This window comes from Phoxinus phoxinus (assembly GCF_949152265.1).
Source record: "Phoxinus phoxinus genome assembly, chromosome: 1".
Taxonomy (NCBI): Eukaryota; Metazoa; Chordata; class Actinopteri; order Cypriniformes; family Leuciscidae; genus Phoxinus; species Phoxinus phoxinus.
The window spans coordinates 7,965,941-7,980,403 of NC_136876.1; the positions used below are offsets into that span (position 1 = coordinate 7,965,941).

The 14,463-nt window shown below is 38.3% G+C and overlaps 2 protein-coding genes across 6 annotated transcripts in view; one reads left to right on the forward strand and one right to left on the reverse strand.

Moving 5' to 3' along the window:
* The first annotated feature begins 2,920 nt into the window (after positions 1-2,920).
* Positions 2,921-7,611, forward strand: LOC306996914 (uncharacterized protein). Of its 3 annotated transcripts, XM_079609865.1 has the most exons (4): positions 2,928-2,976; positions 3,233-3,286; positions 3,783-4,070; positions 5,988-7,611. In XM_079609865.1, exons 3-4 carry the CDS (start codon positions 4,037-4,039, stop codon positions 6,896-6,898), a joined length of 945 nt encoding a protein of 314 aa, XP_079465991.1. In that variant the 5' UTR covers positions 2,928-2,976; positions 3,233-3,286; positions 3,783-4,036; the 3' UTR covers positions 6,899-7,611. The 3 variants fall into 3 exon arrangements, with proteins under 3 accessions (XP_079465993.1, XP_079465991.1, XP_079465992.1); XM_079609867.1 differs by having other exon boundaries at positions 2,921-2,976; positions 3,233-4,070; XM_079609866.1 differs by lacking the exon at positions 2,928-2,976 and having other exon boundaries at positions 2,987-3,286; positions 5,988-7,605.
* Positions 7,612-12,962: 5,351 nt separating this feature from the next.
* The window catches only part of LOC307000642 (uncharacterized protein), a 395,066-nt gene continuing 393,565 nt past the window's right edge, over positions 12,963-14,463 (reverse strand). For all 3 annotated transcript variants that reach the window (XM_079616386.1, XM_079616384.1, XM_079616385.1), the window contains one exon: positions 12,963-13,244. In XM_079616386.1, the coding sequence (XP_079472512.1) occupies positions 13,235-13,244 (10 nt within the window). In that variant the 3' untranslated portion in view covers positions 12,963-13,234. The remainder of the gene's footprint in view (positions 13,245-14,463) is intronic.

Sequence of the window (14,463 nt, forward strand, 5' to 3'; positions counted from 1 at the left end):
AATAATCTTAACTTTCAAAGATTAATAGAATACAAAAAGGCTCAAGCAGAAGTTAGGAAAGTAGTAAAGAAGGCAAAAAGAGAAAGTTGGAGAGAATATTGTAATAAAATAGGTAGAACGACTCCATTAGGGAACGTGTGGGGAATGATAAGGAAAATGAGGGGAATTAGAAAAGACTGGCAGTTTCCGGTTTTAAAATCAGGTGAAATCATAGCAGTAACAAATAGGGAAAAAGCTGATATCATAGCTAAGGCCTTGGTTGAAATTCATAGTTCTAATAATCTGTCAGAGGCTGGAAAAAGAGGAAGAGAAGTGACTAGAGATGCATACCCAGAGGCACTAATAAGAAAAGAAAGTACAGAGGATGCTATGGATTCCCCTTTTACATTATGTGAAATGAAACGGGCAATAGATAAAGCTAAGGTAACTGCTCCAGGAAAAGATCAGATTAGTTATAGTATGTTGAAACAGTTTGGCATTTTAATGCAAATGAAACTTTTAGGTATATATAATAAGAGCTGGGAAGAAGGGAGATTACAAATAAGTTGGAAAGAGGCTATTGTTATACCTATAGCAAAACCAGGTAAGGATTCAACGAATCCAGCAAACTACAGGCCCATTGCCCTTACGTCGCATGTTGGGAAAATTATGGAACGGATGATTGTAGAAAGAATGACATTTTATTTAGAAAGTAAATATCTTTTATCCCCTTATCAAAGTGGTTTTAGGAAAGGGCGGGGAACAATGGACCCTGTGGTTTGCTTGGAAACAGAAATTAGAACAGCTATGATAAATAAGGAATCGGTTATGGCAGTTTTCCTGGATGTGGAAAAAGCTTATGATATGGTATGGAAAGAAGGGCTATTGATTAAATTAGATAAAATGGGTATAAAGGGAAGAGCTTTTAATTGGGTCAAAAGTTTTTTATCTGAAAGGTATATTCAGGTTAAAATTGGTGCGTCAGTGTCTAATAAATTCAAAGTAGATAATGGGACCCCGCAGGGTAGTGTGATAAGCCCATTACTTTTCTCTATTATGATCAATGATGTTTTTAGTAAAATAAAGTATGATATTGGGAAGTCATTATTTGCTGATGACGCTGCCCTTTGGAAAAATGGTAAGAGCTTAATGTTAGTTCAAAAGAAGATTCAGGAAGCAGTAGGTTTAATTGAAGAATGGTCTTATTCATGGGGTTTTAAATTCTCAGTGGAAAAGACAAAGATTATGGTTTTTACTCAAAAGAGGGATAAAGATGCTAAAGTGTTAATGTATGGGAAAAAAATTGAGCAGGTAAATTACTTTCGGTTTTTTGGGGTAATATTTGACTCGAAATTAACTTGGACAGAGCAGGTAAGGAAAGTAGAGGAAAAGTGTAAGAAGATTTTGAATATAATGAGGTGCTTAACTGGGATAGAGTGGGGTTCTAGTAAAGGAGCCTTAAGAGGGGTGTATGTGGCTTTAATAAGACCAGTGATGGAATACGGAAGTATAGTGTTTAGATCTGCGTCGAAAAAATAATTAAAGAGACTGGAAGTTATACAAAATCAGGCACTGAGAATTTGTTGTGGAGCCATAAGGTCCTCACCGGCTTGTGCATTGCAAGTTGAGGTGGGCGAGCTTCCATTAAGTTTAAGATTTGAGCAACTGATGATGAACTATTGGACTAATCTAAAAGGGCATGATGGAAGATGGCATCCTACAGTTAAGTGTCTTATCCCTTGTTGGGAAAGTGGGAAGGCTAAGATAGAATGCTTTGCTTGGGCATCTAGTAAAATAGCGATTGAAATGAAATTGCAGGAGAGTAAGTTTAGTCCTAATGTTCCCTTTTCAAGTACGCCGCCTTGGTTGTTTTCGCCACTAATTATAGACTTCTATATTCAAGGAGAAATAAAAAGACTTAATGGGAAAGGAAACTGGGTAGGAAAAGTGGAGGACAGAATAAGGTTTATATATAATTCATTTATAGCTGCATTTACGGATGGCTCAAAAGATCCTACGAGTGGTGTTACGGGTTTAGCATTCACTATTCCAGAATTAAAGATAAATGTTAAGGAAAGAACCTCAGATCATTTGACAGTATTTACTGTGGAAATGTTAGCTATTTTAAGGGTATTACAGTGGGTAGAGGAAAACAAAATTACCAAGGTTTAATTTGCTCTGATAGTTTATCATCACTGTCCCTTCAGTCGTTTTCATCTAATAGTAGACTTGATATTATGTACGAAATATATGAGAGTGTATATAGACTGCAACATAATAATGCAGCGGTCAGATTTTTGTGGATTCCGGCTCATAGGGGGATTGAGGTAAAATGAGATAGCAGATATGTTGGCTAAGCAAGCTTTGAAACTCGATAGAATTACAAAAGTGGCACTAAGTAAAGCTGAAGTTAAAGTTAAAATAAAGGAAAATATTATGAAGACATGGCAGAGACAATGGGATGAAGGGAAGAAAGGGCGACATTTATACAATATTATGCAAGAAGTAGGGAAAAGGAAATCTATAGATCGATGCACTAAAGAAAGTAGCATTATATCGAGGTTGAGATTAGGACACACTGGATTAAATAAAACTATGTATTTATTGAAAAAGCACCCTACAGGTTTGTGTGATTGTGGAAGGGGAGAGGAATCAGCTGAACATGTGATTAGTGAATGTGTCAAATATGAAAATCAAAGGAAAAAGTTAAAAGAGGAATTATTGAAATTTGGGGAAAGTATGTTGAACCTTAAAAATATTTTTAAAATTGGAGAGCAGATAATGGGAGGTTTGTTTAACTTTTTGAGAGAAACTGGTTTAATAAAAAGGATTTAATTGATCGGTGAAGTGTTTTTTTTTTTTTTTGTGATAAGATGCTTATATTTCTGGCCCACACTCCAGCACAGTAGGTGGCGGATATGCACCTTAAATGCCGGTTGCCACCCGCCAATAAAAGAAAGAAGAAGAAGAAGAATGCATTCTTCTGGACTGAGAGAGGTATGTGTTCACATCAGTGCAACGTAAGCTTGAAATATACCTGTTGTAACTTTAGCTTTAGTGCACATGGTAACTTGTACGTGTATTTTATGATGAGTGCACATACATTTAGTTGAGATGTGTCGAGAACTTCTGTTTTGAGTGCTTAAGGAATTGCTAACATAGCTAACGTTAGCCTCGTGGTTTGTTTTGCTCGCCATTCTGTCGTCTTTTTAATGAAGCCCACATGTTTCAGTTTTCCTTTTTCTTATGTTAGGCTGATTCTGACTGGAGATAATCCTGAACTTTTGCTCTCTTTGAAATTGTACAGGTATGTACTTCCAATACCAGGTTTAGAATATAATGTGTATTTAAAAGTTTTCGTGTATTGATTGATGTTCAATGGCACTTAACAGCCCAGATGTAAAGCATATTTTGCTAATGCATGTTACTGTATGTGTTAACTAGTGAAAGGAAGATGGTTTATTTCATGTTGCAAAATGTTAATGTAAAACATTAACGTTATTACACATCATTACCCATCGTTAATAACAGAACACGCAATATGACACATAACAGTTAGCTTACATATGAAATACACAAGCCTAATGCGATATGTTCATAATTTTTCTGTAGCTATTTTATTTTCTGAGTCTGCATTCTTCTTGACAGAGAGACTGATTCTGATTGAAGATCGTCAGTGTCCTGTCATCAGTGCACCAGAACACTACGCAGTAGTCGGCGAAGTGCAGACCGCGCCAGCTACACTTATAAGTGTAATTTATTATAAAAACAAACTCAGTAATTGATACTTTTGATTTTGGCAGATCAGCTCCTCCAACTCTGGAATTCATCATCAGTGAAGCTCCTCCCACTGCAATCACATCATCAGTGAAGCTCCTCCCACTGCAATCACATCATCAGTGAAGCTCCTCCCACTGGAGTTCAGCAATAAATGCTGTAAATTCCCATCAGCTACAAGTGAAGACGAGCATGAAAGCATCAGGAAGAGCTGAAATCTGCAGAGACTGAGTTTATTAAAGAGGACAGTGAGAACACGAGTGATCCAGAACCCTGCAGAATGAAACACACTGAAGATCCTGAAGAACAAAGAGGTTGGTGTTCGTTCGTTCGTTCGTTCATTCATTCATTCATTGTTAGAAACATTCAAGCACTTCACTTTTCACTTTAATCACTTTTAGACAAACAGGTAAACTATGAAATGGTACAAAATGTTTATTAGCCATTAGCCATAGGGTTCATTAGTCATCACCAGCAGTAAAAGTCATCTTTTGTATTCATATCCGCATAGGATTTTATTATTCATTTCGATGACATTTTTGGATGTACATCAGGCGGGTTTGCATGTAGACCATCATCTGCTCTAAGAGTGTTACTACTAGGTTGAATAAAGGAAAATTATTTAGATGTAGAATAACTAATGGGGTGACAGCGTGATGATATAAGTGCAATAATTCCAAACAAATGTAAAAAAAAATAAAAAAAAATAATCTAATTATATATTTTTTTGCCACTCTAGGCAGCTGTAGTTCACCTATAGGCACGCGGCAGAAAAATATATGACCTACTCGACTGCACTTTTAATTCAGCTGACATATCTATGTTCTGTTGTGATGTGAATTGGGCAAATTCACTCAGGCTTGTGTTTCCCACATTCACATGCGTATGAATGGAAGTCAGTGAAGTAAGAAGTCTAGTGTGACCGGCCCTTAATAATGAAAGTTTTTAGTAAATGAAATGAAAACACACACTTCTCGAGCCGCGCCAAACCAGCAGTATGTGCGCAAGCGTGAACCACTAGTGTTTCTGTCTCACTCTGGATCTGCCACTGCATCACATTTCTCTCTGCGTGGCGTGGAGTGTCCGTTTTTATGTCGGCTCTCATGTTAGCTGGATAGAGCATAATGCCTGCGTGACACACACACTTCTCGAGCCGCGCCCGAAACCGCGTGCTAGAAATAGAACCGCAACCGACGCCTATTTTTCACGCGACACGCAAGAGTGTTGGAAGTTTTCAGACAAAATGGAAGGCGCAAATACATATTAATAAATTACATTTTGATGCTTGAAAGTCTCTCGGTTTTGACAAATGCATATATAATTGTAATTTAAAAAATAGGCCTAATTATCGATTTTCAAATATTGCCCCTGTCAGGCCTACAGAACGAAATATTCTGTAGCCTATTTTGCCGTCGTTGTCTTTGCTGTATCAGGGTATATATATTATGTTTAACATCCAAATGTAGATGGTCTGTCGGCGCACAGAGCCACGCAGTCGCAGACAGCACGTGAAGTTTGTGAACACCGAATTCCCTTTTCTATCTTATCTATTTGTGTTTGAACAGACATGTGCACGAAAAAATAAGCCAGTGTCCGTCTCAACGAGTTTCCCCGTAAACGCAGTCAAAACGGATGCGTGTCATTACCAGTATTAGATACGTGCATTCGTCTTAAAGGGACAGCACCCAATATACCTGCAGCTGTTTGTGTCACCAAAGTTAATCAAACAACAAAAGAGAAAAATCATGTTTTGTCAAAAGATAAACTGTATTAATACTTAATACAGTTAATTTACCTGAAAAACATAAAGCACTGCTTTATTTCTCGTGTATTTGTGTTTTATTGTATTTATATTTGTATTTGGTTTATTAGTTTCTATGCAGATGCACTAGTCCTACCCTACACAATTACCCCAATCATCCTAGAATTATTAATTCTTTACAAAAAGAGCTATTCAAATCATCAGGTGAAATTGTTTTCATGAAATAGCAGTAATATATACCGGATATTTGGCGCGGGACGAGGGCTTCGATTACCTCTCTTTTTTTTTGACCATATGTGTTTGCACCCCTGTTTATAAAAAGGCATACAAATGGTTGTAATATTTTATAGCAGTTTTCTACTTTCTGCTATTACATCAGGGCTCACTTTTATGTTCTTTCACTTTATATTTCTCTCTTTGAATTGTTGTGTACTAAAAATGTAATTAATTATTTTTGTATTTATTTCAGAACTGATGGAGAGTGAAGAACTGAGTGAATTGGAGGAGGAACATAATGTCAAACCTGTAGAAAAACCCTTGAGTCGCTCAAAGACTAAACAGACATTTTTAAAGAAAAGAAGAGCCAAGAAATCTTTCACCTGCACTCAGTGTGGAAACAGTTTCACAACCAAATGTAATCTAGAGATTCACATGAGAGTTCACACTGGAGAGAAGCCGCATGAATGTGATCAATGTGGGACAAGCTTCAGACGAAAATTACACCTTAAGGAACACATGAGGATCCACACCGGAGAGAAGCCGTTCACATGTGATCAATGCGGGAAGAGCTTCACACAAAAAACACATCTTAATGAACACATGAAGATCCACACCGGAGAGAAGCCGTACGCATGCCATCAGTGTGGAAAGAGTTTCATAACCAAACGTCATCTTGATGGTCACATGAGGACCCACACCGGAGAGAAGCCGTTCGTATGTGATCAGTGCGGAAAAACATTTATTTGGGCATCAGCCCTGAAGAGACACCTGAGAGTTCATACGAAGAAGAAGCCACATTCATGTTCTGTGTGTGGAAAGAGTTTTTCACGGCTGCAATCGTTACAAACACATCAGAAAATACACACTGGTGTGAGAGAGTACATGTGCTTTGAGTGTGAGAAGACTTTTACTACAGCGCAAAGTTTAAAACTGCACCAGAGGATCCACACTGGAGAAAAACCTTACAAGTGTTCACACTGTGACAAGAAATTTAGTGACTCATCAAATCTGAAAACACATCAGAGGATCCACACTGGAGAGAAGCCGCACACGTGTGATCAGTGTGGGAAAAGTTTCACTATTAAAAGTCACCTGAAGCGACACATGAAGATCCATACAGTGGAGAAACCACATCACCACAGTCTGAGATCACAGAAGTAGTTCATCTTTATGTGCTGAGTAACATAAGCTGTGTCCCAATTCAGGGGCTGCATCCTCCGAAGGCCGCATTTGAAGGCCGATTGCGTCACAGCGGCGCGACGAAGGCTGTCCCAATTCAAAGGATCCTTCTAATGTGGCCTACCATCAGTGTTGCCAAGTCCGAGGTTTTCCCACGGCTACTTTTAATTTGTTGCCACAGTAAAAAAAAATTCCACAGGTTGATTTCCACCCTTGTAAGTACGATTTCGGCACTCCAACAACCCCCAAAACATCCCTCAGACGCACAAATCCAGTGGAGAATTCGGCCGCCCGATGGAGAAGAGCCGATGGGTTTTTTCAGCTACTTTGAGAGAATGAACAGATTGTTTTCTCTTCTTGACAGATTAAATAAACTTTTGCTTATGTGAATTAAAATGTCTAAATGTACCAATCGTATACACTATTGTTATGCGAGTTGTAGTTTGTAAATGAAACAAAATCATTTCTGTGAATTGTTTATTTTTGTATTGCAAGTTATGACTTGTAAATGTAATAAAGAAATGATTCTGTAATTTTCTTGTCAATTAATTTGTACATTTGATACAAAATAATATGTTCTGTACATTTTTACTTGCAGTACTTTTTACAACTATTTACAAGATATTTTAAAGTTACGTTTATTATACGAAAAACTAAATAAGAGTTTAAATTAACAGTATGAATAAAACAGATTGAAATAAAACATTTTTCTGTAGACTTTTATTGGGCTGCACAATAGAGGCGCTGGTAAAGCCTCTGCCGGAGGGACATCATCTGGGATCAGTGCATATTTACACTGTCTACTAGCAGGTTTGCAGGTCTGACTCAGTCGACGGCTGCCAGCCACTGAGATGTTCTCATAAAGAGGAGGAATCATATAAATGAACTCACATACTCAAAAATCAAACCATTAAATACTTTAACATAATAGCAAAACTGTCCTATGAGCTAAACTCTGCAGGATAGCGGCCCTCCAGGACCGACCCCTGATCTATAACGACATATTTTTAGTGTTTCTATTATATTTTAAGAGATTATATTTCACACCGACTTTTCAATTCAATTCAAGTTTATTTGTATAGCGCTTTTCACAATACATATTGTTTCAAAGCAGCTTTACAGAAAATGCATTTCAAAAATATACACACAAAATACAGTTAGTTAATCATAAAATTTAGGGCATAACATATCGCCGGCGTCGAGTCGTCTCTTCACAGGCGTCGAGTCGTCTCATCACAGGCGTTGGGGCATCTGAAGTCTCCATGAGAGGCTGGATACATAACTGGAGCTGACGAACTCTATTTGAGTTATAGGGACAGGCGTCCCGAGATAACAACAAAAAAGGCAGATGGGAAATAATTAGCGTAGCTTCTGTTCATAATATGAATGCATTTGATTTGATTTAACTGTAGTATAAAAGGTATGAGATGCATCATGTGAATGCTTGGCTAAAGAGATGCGTCTTTAATCTAGTTTTAAACTGGGAGAGCGAGTCTGAACCTCGGACAATATCAGGAAGGCTATTCCAGAGTTTAGGAGCTAGATGTGAAAACGCCCTCCCTCCTTTAGTGGACTTAGATATTCTCGGTACGACCAGAAGCCTCGAATTTAGCGATCTTAAACAGCGCGATGGATTGGCGATAGAAGATCTCTTAAATACACAGGAGCTAAACCATTTAGGGCTTTATAGGTCAGTAGCAATACTTTGTAATTGATACGGAACTTAATAGGTAACCAGTGTAGAGATGATAAAATTGGTGTTATATGATCATATTTTCTTGACCTAGTAAGAACTCTAGCGGCTGCATTTTGGACTAACTGTAGCTTGTTTACGGAGGATGCAGGACAACCAGCTAATAAAGCATTACAGTAATCTAGTCTCGAGGTCATGAATGCATGTACTAACTTTGAGTGTGACCGGCTGATGATTGGCTGTTCTGCCTTAAGTCCCGCCTCTCTTGATGTGTTAGATTTATCGATCAGCTCGTGCTGAGGAGGCGGGAACTTATGGTTATGGTTATTTACATCTCCCTTTTCCAGGTACTTTACATTTACATTTTACATTTATCACTGCATGAAAAGACTGAAATCCGGCAATATCCGGGCATGGTAAACTCCTGTGTAATTTGATGTTTTCCAGATGTATGTGGGAAAAAGCGGATCAGAGTAACACGGACCAATCATGGTCTCGCTGACCAATCAGCAGTCTGCCGTGTGTCACGTCACGTTTTAGTATCGCCTCAGCTCGCTTAGAACCTCGCCGGAGGTGATACGAAAAAAAGTACCTGGAAGCAGGTACCGGTACAACTTTTACACAGTGGAAAACCAAACAGAGGCGAGTCGAGTCGAGGCGAGGCGAGCTGGTACTGTGTAGTGGAAAAGCGCCAATAGATGGTTTTCACGACGAGTCATCAATTCGGAAGTAGGCCATTTTGGAGGCACTGAACGTAAACAATGCCTCTGAACTCGCAAATTTGGCTGATTATTGCTGCTGAAAAATGGTCGAGTTTTGGTCTGTACTAACCGGTCGCATCGAGTTCTACAGACTGTCAAAAGTTAAAGAGAGAAGTGCAAAAAACTGATGAAAGAAGGTGTGTGTGGTTCAGAGAGGTAACGTACAGCATCAGCCACAAGTGTAACGTTAAATGAAGCGTTGACTATGGCTAAAATATTGATGTAGGTAACTATGGCTACATTCACACTGTCAGCCCAAATCTGATTATCTTTGTATCCGATTGGTATCTGATCTAAAATGATGTCCACACTGTATCACAACTGTTCAGATCCTGTACCCAATAACGTTACTGTATTGCTTCAAGCGCACAAAAAATAATTTAAAATGCCAACATTCTTTCTGGAAGCACAGAGAACGCAAATTCTTTTTTGCGGTCGAGGTTTGGAAACATTTATCTTCTATAGATTTAATATGGCGTGTAGAAGGAACCTGAGCTTTTTACTCCACTGAATAGAGGCGGGCACGCAGGCTCAAGCCAGTCAGCGTGAATGGTCTCTGGCCACATTGCCATGTCTCGTCAGCTTACTACTTTGATGGCGGCACAGCATTGATCTTCTCCGAGAGGCTCTCCAGCGTCTTGATGCTCTTGAGCGAAAGTATGAGCAGCACAGAATACATGAAGAACCTTACAATGCTTCGAAAAGAATGAAAAGGGCACATAACGTGAGCATTGCGGTAAGTCCAGTTATTGTTATATAACGTGGCTGTAAACCATAGTAGCCTGATATGTGTTTTGTCTCTTGCGATTACTGTGATGGCCAGCGTATTCAAACTGAAAATTTAGTTTTGTGGTTGTTGCAGATTGTGAATCCATTATAAATGCTTTGCAATTTCAAACTTGCAGATTGTGAATCCATTTAAACGCTTTGTAATTTCAAACTTAACAGGAATCTGTAAGATGCCTCCATAATTCAGAGAACAACCCACACAAATACGATCCACAAACCGGGTAAGACTACTACTTTTATACTGTAAATGTTAGTTTAATCTACAACAACTTTATGGATTTGAAATGCCAAAACTGAATTTCATTAATGATACCTGCAACTTTCCCCCCCAGAATAAATGTATCACATAATTCATTACATAACCTGGCTGCGACCACTTACCTCTTTGAAGAATTAAGGACAACTTTTACAGATGTTGACCCTGAATGTGAAAAAATGTTGTAATCATTTTAATGACATTTTTACTTTTATTGGCATTACATTTATGCATGATTGATTTAGCAGGTTGCAAGATGTATTTTGAGACTGTGCGGAGGAAGTATTATTTGGCTCAGCCTGAAGAGGGCCAGAAAAGAAACGCTATGAAGAACATTGCAAAGAAAGAGACGGGTAAGTTAAGAAACTGATTAAGCAGTTTTTTTTTCTCTTCAAAATGTAACTGTCCTCCTCTCTGTGTTTTAGTGGTTAAATTACTGTCATGTTTTGCAGTTGCTGGAGACCAGGGGCCTGTTTCAGAAAGGAGGTTAAGTGAAAACTCGGAGTATGTTAACCCTGAAATGAGGGAAATTCTGGGTTTTCCGTTTCAGAATGGGAGGTATTATATAATGGTATATATATCAAACCCGAGAAAGCAGAGTAAGTCAAGCCCGTTTCTGAAAGAGAGGTAACTTATACTCAGAGTCAGTGAACCTAACCTGGTCGGGAGCAGGTTTTCTTCGGTAAACCCAGAGTTTCTTGCGGTCTCCTCCCCTTTTTTAAAGAGTAAGCGGTGTTTAAACACATCATCCATTCTTTCTGTACCTTTATTTATTGCTGTTTTTTTCCGATGTTTTAAAAAAATTTATTAATAAGATGAAGTCTATATAACTCCTCAACTGGCAACTGAAAATACAGTAGATTAGAATGTCCGTTTATACTTAGATATAAACTTAGATTCTATAGGCTACTCCACATACAAATGTGAATGTGTAGATTGTCTGATGTGTAGACACATAATATTAACATTACCTCTGTAGGCCTCTCTGTGGCAGCCGAAACTGTTTCTTCATCCCCATCATCCTGTGAAGATGAGCATTTGTACACGTTATAACACTATTTGTCATAATTTCTGGTGTGTTGAGTAGGCTACTTACACCTGCCTGGGGTTCTGTTGGGTCAGGAGGCTCCAAAAGACAGATATTACCATCAGAATCTATTGGGACCAACGAAAAACCCAACCCAAAGTAAAATAAATCAAAAATATCCTATATAAAAATAACACATGTAGACCTTTTACATTTTATTAAGGCCCTTGGAAGTCCCTACAGGAATTCCCTCAGCCAAAAATGCTGCTGCACTGCTAGACACTGGATGCTATTAAGTTATTAATAGTAGTTAATTATATTTAATATGTCAAATGTTTATAAAGTCAGGTAGCCTACACCCATGATATGCTCAACCTTACCTGATTGAATTATATTTTATTTCAATTTTTTAGCTGCGGCCACGCTCTTTTAATGCCTGCAGGATTGCACCTAGCCTACATGAAAATTAAAATTAGGTTGAATAACATGTTCTTCCAGTTTCACCTGATATTATAACAGTTACTCTAAAATAGTTATTAATTACTAACTACAAATGACATCTTCAACAGTGTAATCAATTTAATGTAATAATTACTATATTTAGAAAGTATTGGTCTACTTATTACTAATTACTAAGTCCCATATCAACCTCAACCACTTGAACAATACAAGGAGGAGAGACAAGAAACTGCACTTTTAATGCTTTCAAATGAACAATATACAATTGCATGAACTATTCTTGAATTGACCAAAGTGTGTAGAAGGAGAGGGTTACATTAAAAATATACCTTTTAAAAATGTATGTTAAATCCACTATTTTTTTATACAGAATTGTTCTATAGTCTATGCAGTAGCCTACTTAATGTAATTACATCAGATTTTATTTTAAATTACAGAAGAATTAAGAGTAATCCCTTTAATTAAATTACAATATTTAGATTACTTGGTAATTAATTACACCCAGCACTGTATAACAGTAATTCCTCTTTTTGTCTGGTGCTGTTGCCATGGTTACTCATAATATCTGGGCTCCATTGATAATGGTTTCCCATCTCAGGGTAAGTCAACTCAGAGTTCAAGTTTTAACTCAGAGTTGGTTGAACCTCCTTATTGAAACAGGCCCCAGGTCAAGGGTTGTACAAACCAACACAGAAAGGGAACTGTGGAAGACCGCAACAATAGAACTGATGTCTGATGAAGATGATGCTATCGTTCATGGAAGGCCAGTCTGGATGGTGAGGTCTCCACCAAAGCTTCTCCAGCAGATAAATCTTGCTCTCTGCCAGGTACTACAGACCAGACTAGAGGCTGACCCACGCTATGTTTTCATGTTGCTTATCTCCACGTTTTGTATTTTATGCATTTTGCTCACTTATTTATTTTTCCCATTAATTTTAATGTATGTTTATAATGCTTGTTGGAATGTTCTTTCATTAATTTATATTGTTTACTTGGACATCAAAAAAGGAACAATATAAAATGAGTACAATAAATGTATAAGAAAAAAAAGTAAGTGTATATTCAATTCAATTCAACTTTATTTGTATAGCGCTTTTCACAATACATATTGTTTCAAAGCAGCTTTACAGAAAATGCATTTCAGAAATGTACATAGAAAAATACAGATCAGTTAACCATGTATTAATTTAGGGCATAACATATCGCAGGCGTCGAGCCGTCTCTTCGCAGGCGGCGAGCCGTCTCTTCGCAGGCGGCGAGCCGTCTCTTCGCAGGCGTCGGGGCATCTGAAGTCTCCATGAAAGGCTGGATACATAACTGGAGCTGACAAACTCTATTTGAGACTGGCGTCCCGAGATAACAACAAAAAAGGCAGATGGGAAATAATTAGCGTAGCTTCTGTTAATAATATGAATGCATTTGATCTGATTTAACTGTAGTATAAAAGGTACGATGCATTATGTGAATGCTTGGCTAAAGAGATGCGTCTTTAATCTAGTTTTAAACTGGGAGAGCGAGTCTGAGCCTCGGACAAAATCAGGAAGGCTATTCCAGAGTTTAGTAGCTAGATGTGAAAACTCCCTCCCTCCTTTAGTCAAGTCAAGTCATCTTCATTTATATAGCGCTTTTAACAATGTAGATTGTTTCAAAGCTGCTTTACAGAGATAAACGTATAATTTAAGGTAACAGATTGTTTTGGCTTTAAAGCTGTTCTTGATTAATGTTACTTACCAGCTAAAGTTAGTTTTGATTGATTCAATTCCGTCGAAAAGATAATTTGTTATTAAATTAGAGGCCGCTAAGACACCACCGTTCTCTCTACACAGACTTTAAATGCGAACCTGTGAGAAACATGCACATGTGCTCAAATGCACATCAAGAATGAATTCTATAGTTATGTGCGCATGTTTGTAATTCTCTACAAACCAAGCCTATACAAACTACTTGTCCTGCCTATAAATTTGATCCAGAATTTTATTTTATCACTACAGGTTTTTTATCCTCTATACTCCAGCGCGTCTACACATCGACTTCGACTGAGTCTAATCCTCTATACTCTTTAGTGGACTTAGTTATCCGTTAGTATAGAGGATTAGACTCAGCCGACGTTGATGTGTAGACGCGTTCGAGTTTAGAGGATTAGACTCGGCCGACGTTGATGTGTAGACTCGCTCGAGTAGATAGAGGATTAGACTCAGCCGACGTTGATGTGTAGACGCGTTTGAGTTTAGAGGATTAGACTCGGCCGACGTTGATGTGTAGACTCGCTCGAGTATATAGAGGATTAGACTCAGCCGACGTCGATGTGAAGACGGGCTCGAGTATAGAGGATTAGACTCAGCCGACGTTGATGTGTAGACTCGCTCGAGTATAGAGGATTAGACTCGGCCGACGTTGATGTGTAGACGCGTTCGAGTTTAGAGGACTAGACTCAGCCGACGTCGATGTGTAGACGCGCTGGAGTATAGAGGATTAGACTCAGCAGACGTTGATGTGTAGACTCGCTGGAGTATAGAGGATTAGACTCGGCCGACGTTGATGTGTAGACGCACTGGAGTATAT

Coding starts and splice junctions, on each gene's coding strand:
- LOC306996914 (XM_079609867.1), top strand. CDS start 4,037: ATGAAACACACTGAAGATCCTGAAGAACAAAGAG. Junction 4,071..5,987: donor AGATCCTGAAGAACAAAGAG/GTTGGTGTTCGT, acceptor TATTTATTTCAG/AACTGATGGAGAGTGAAGAA.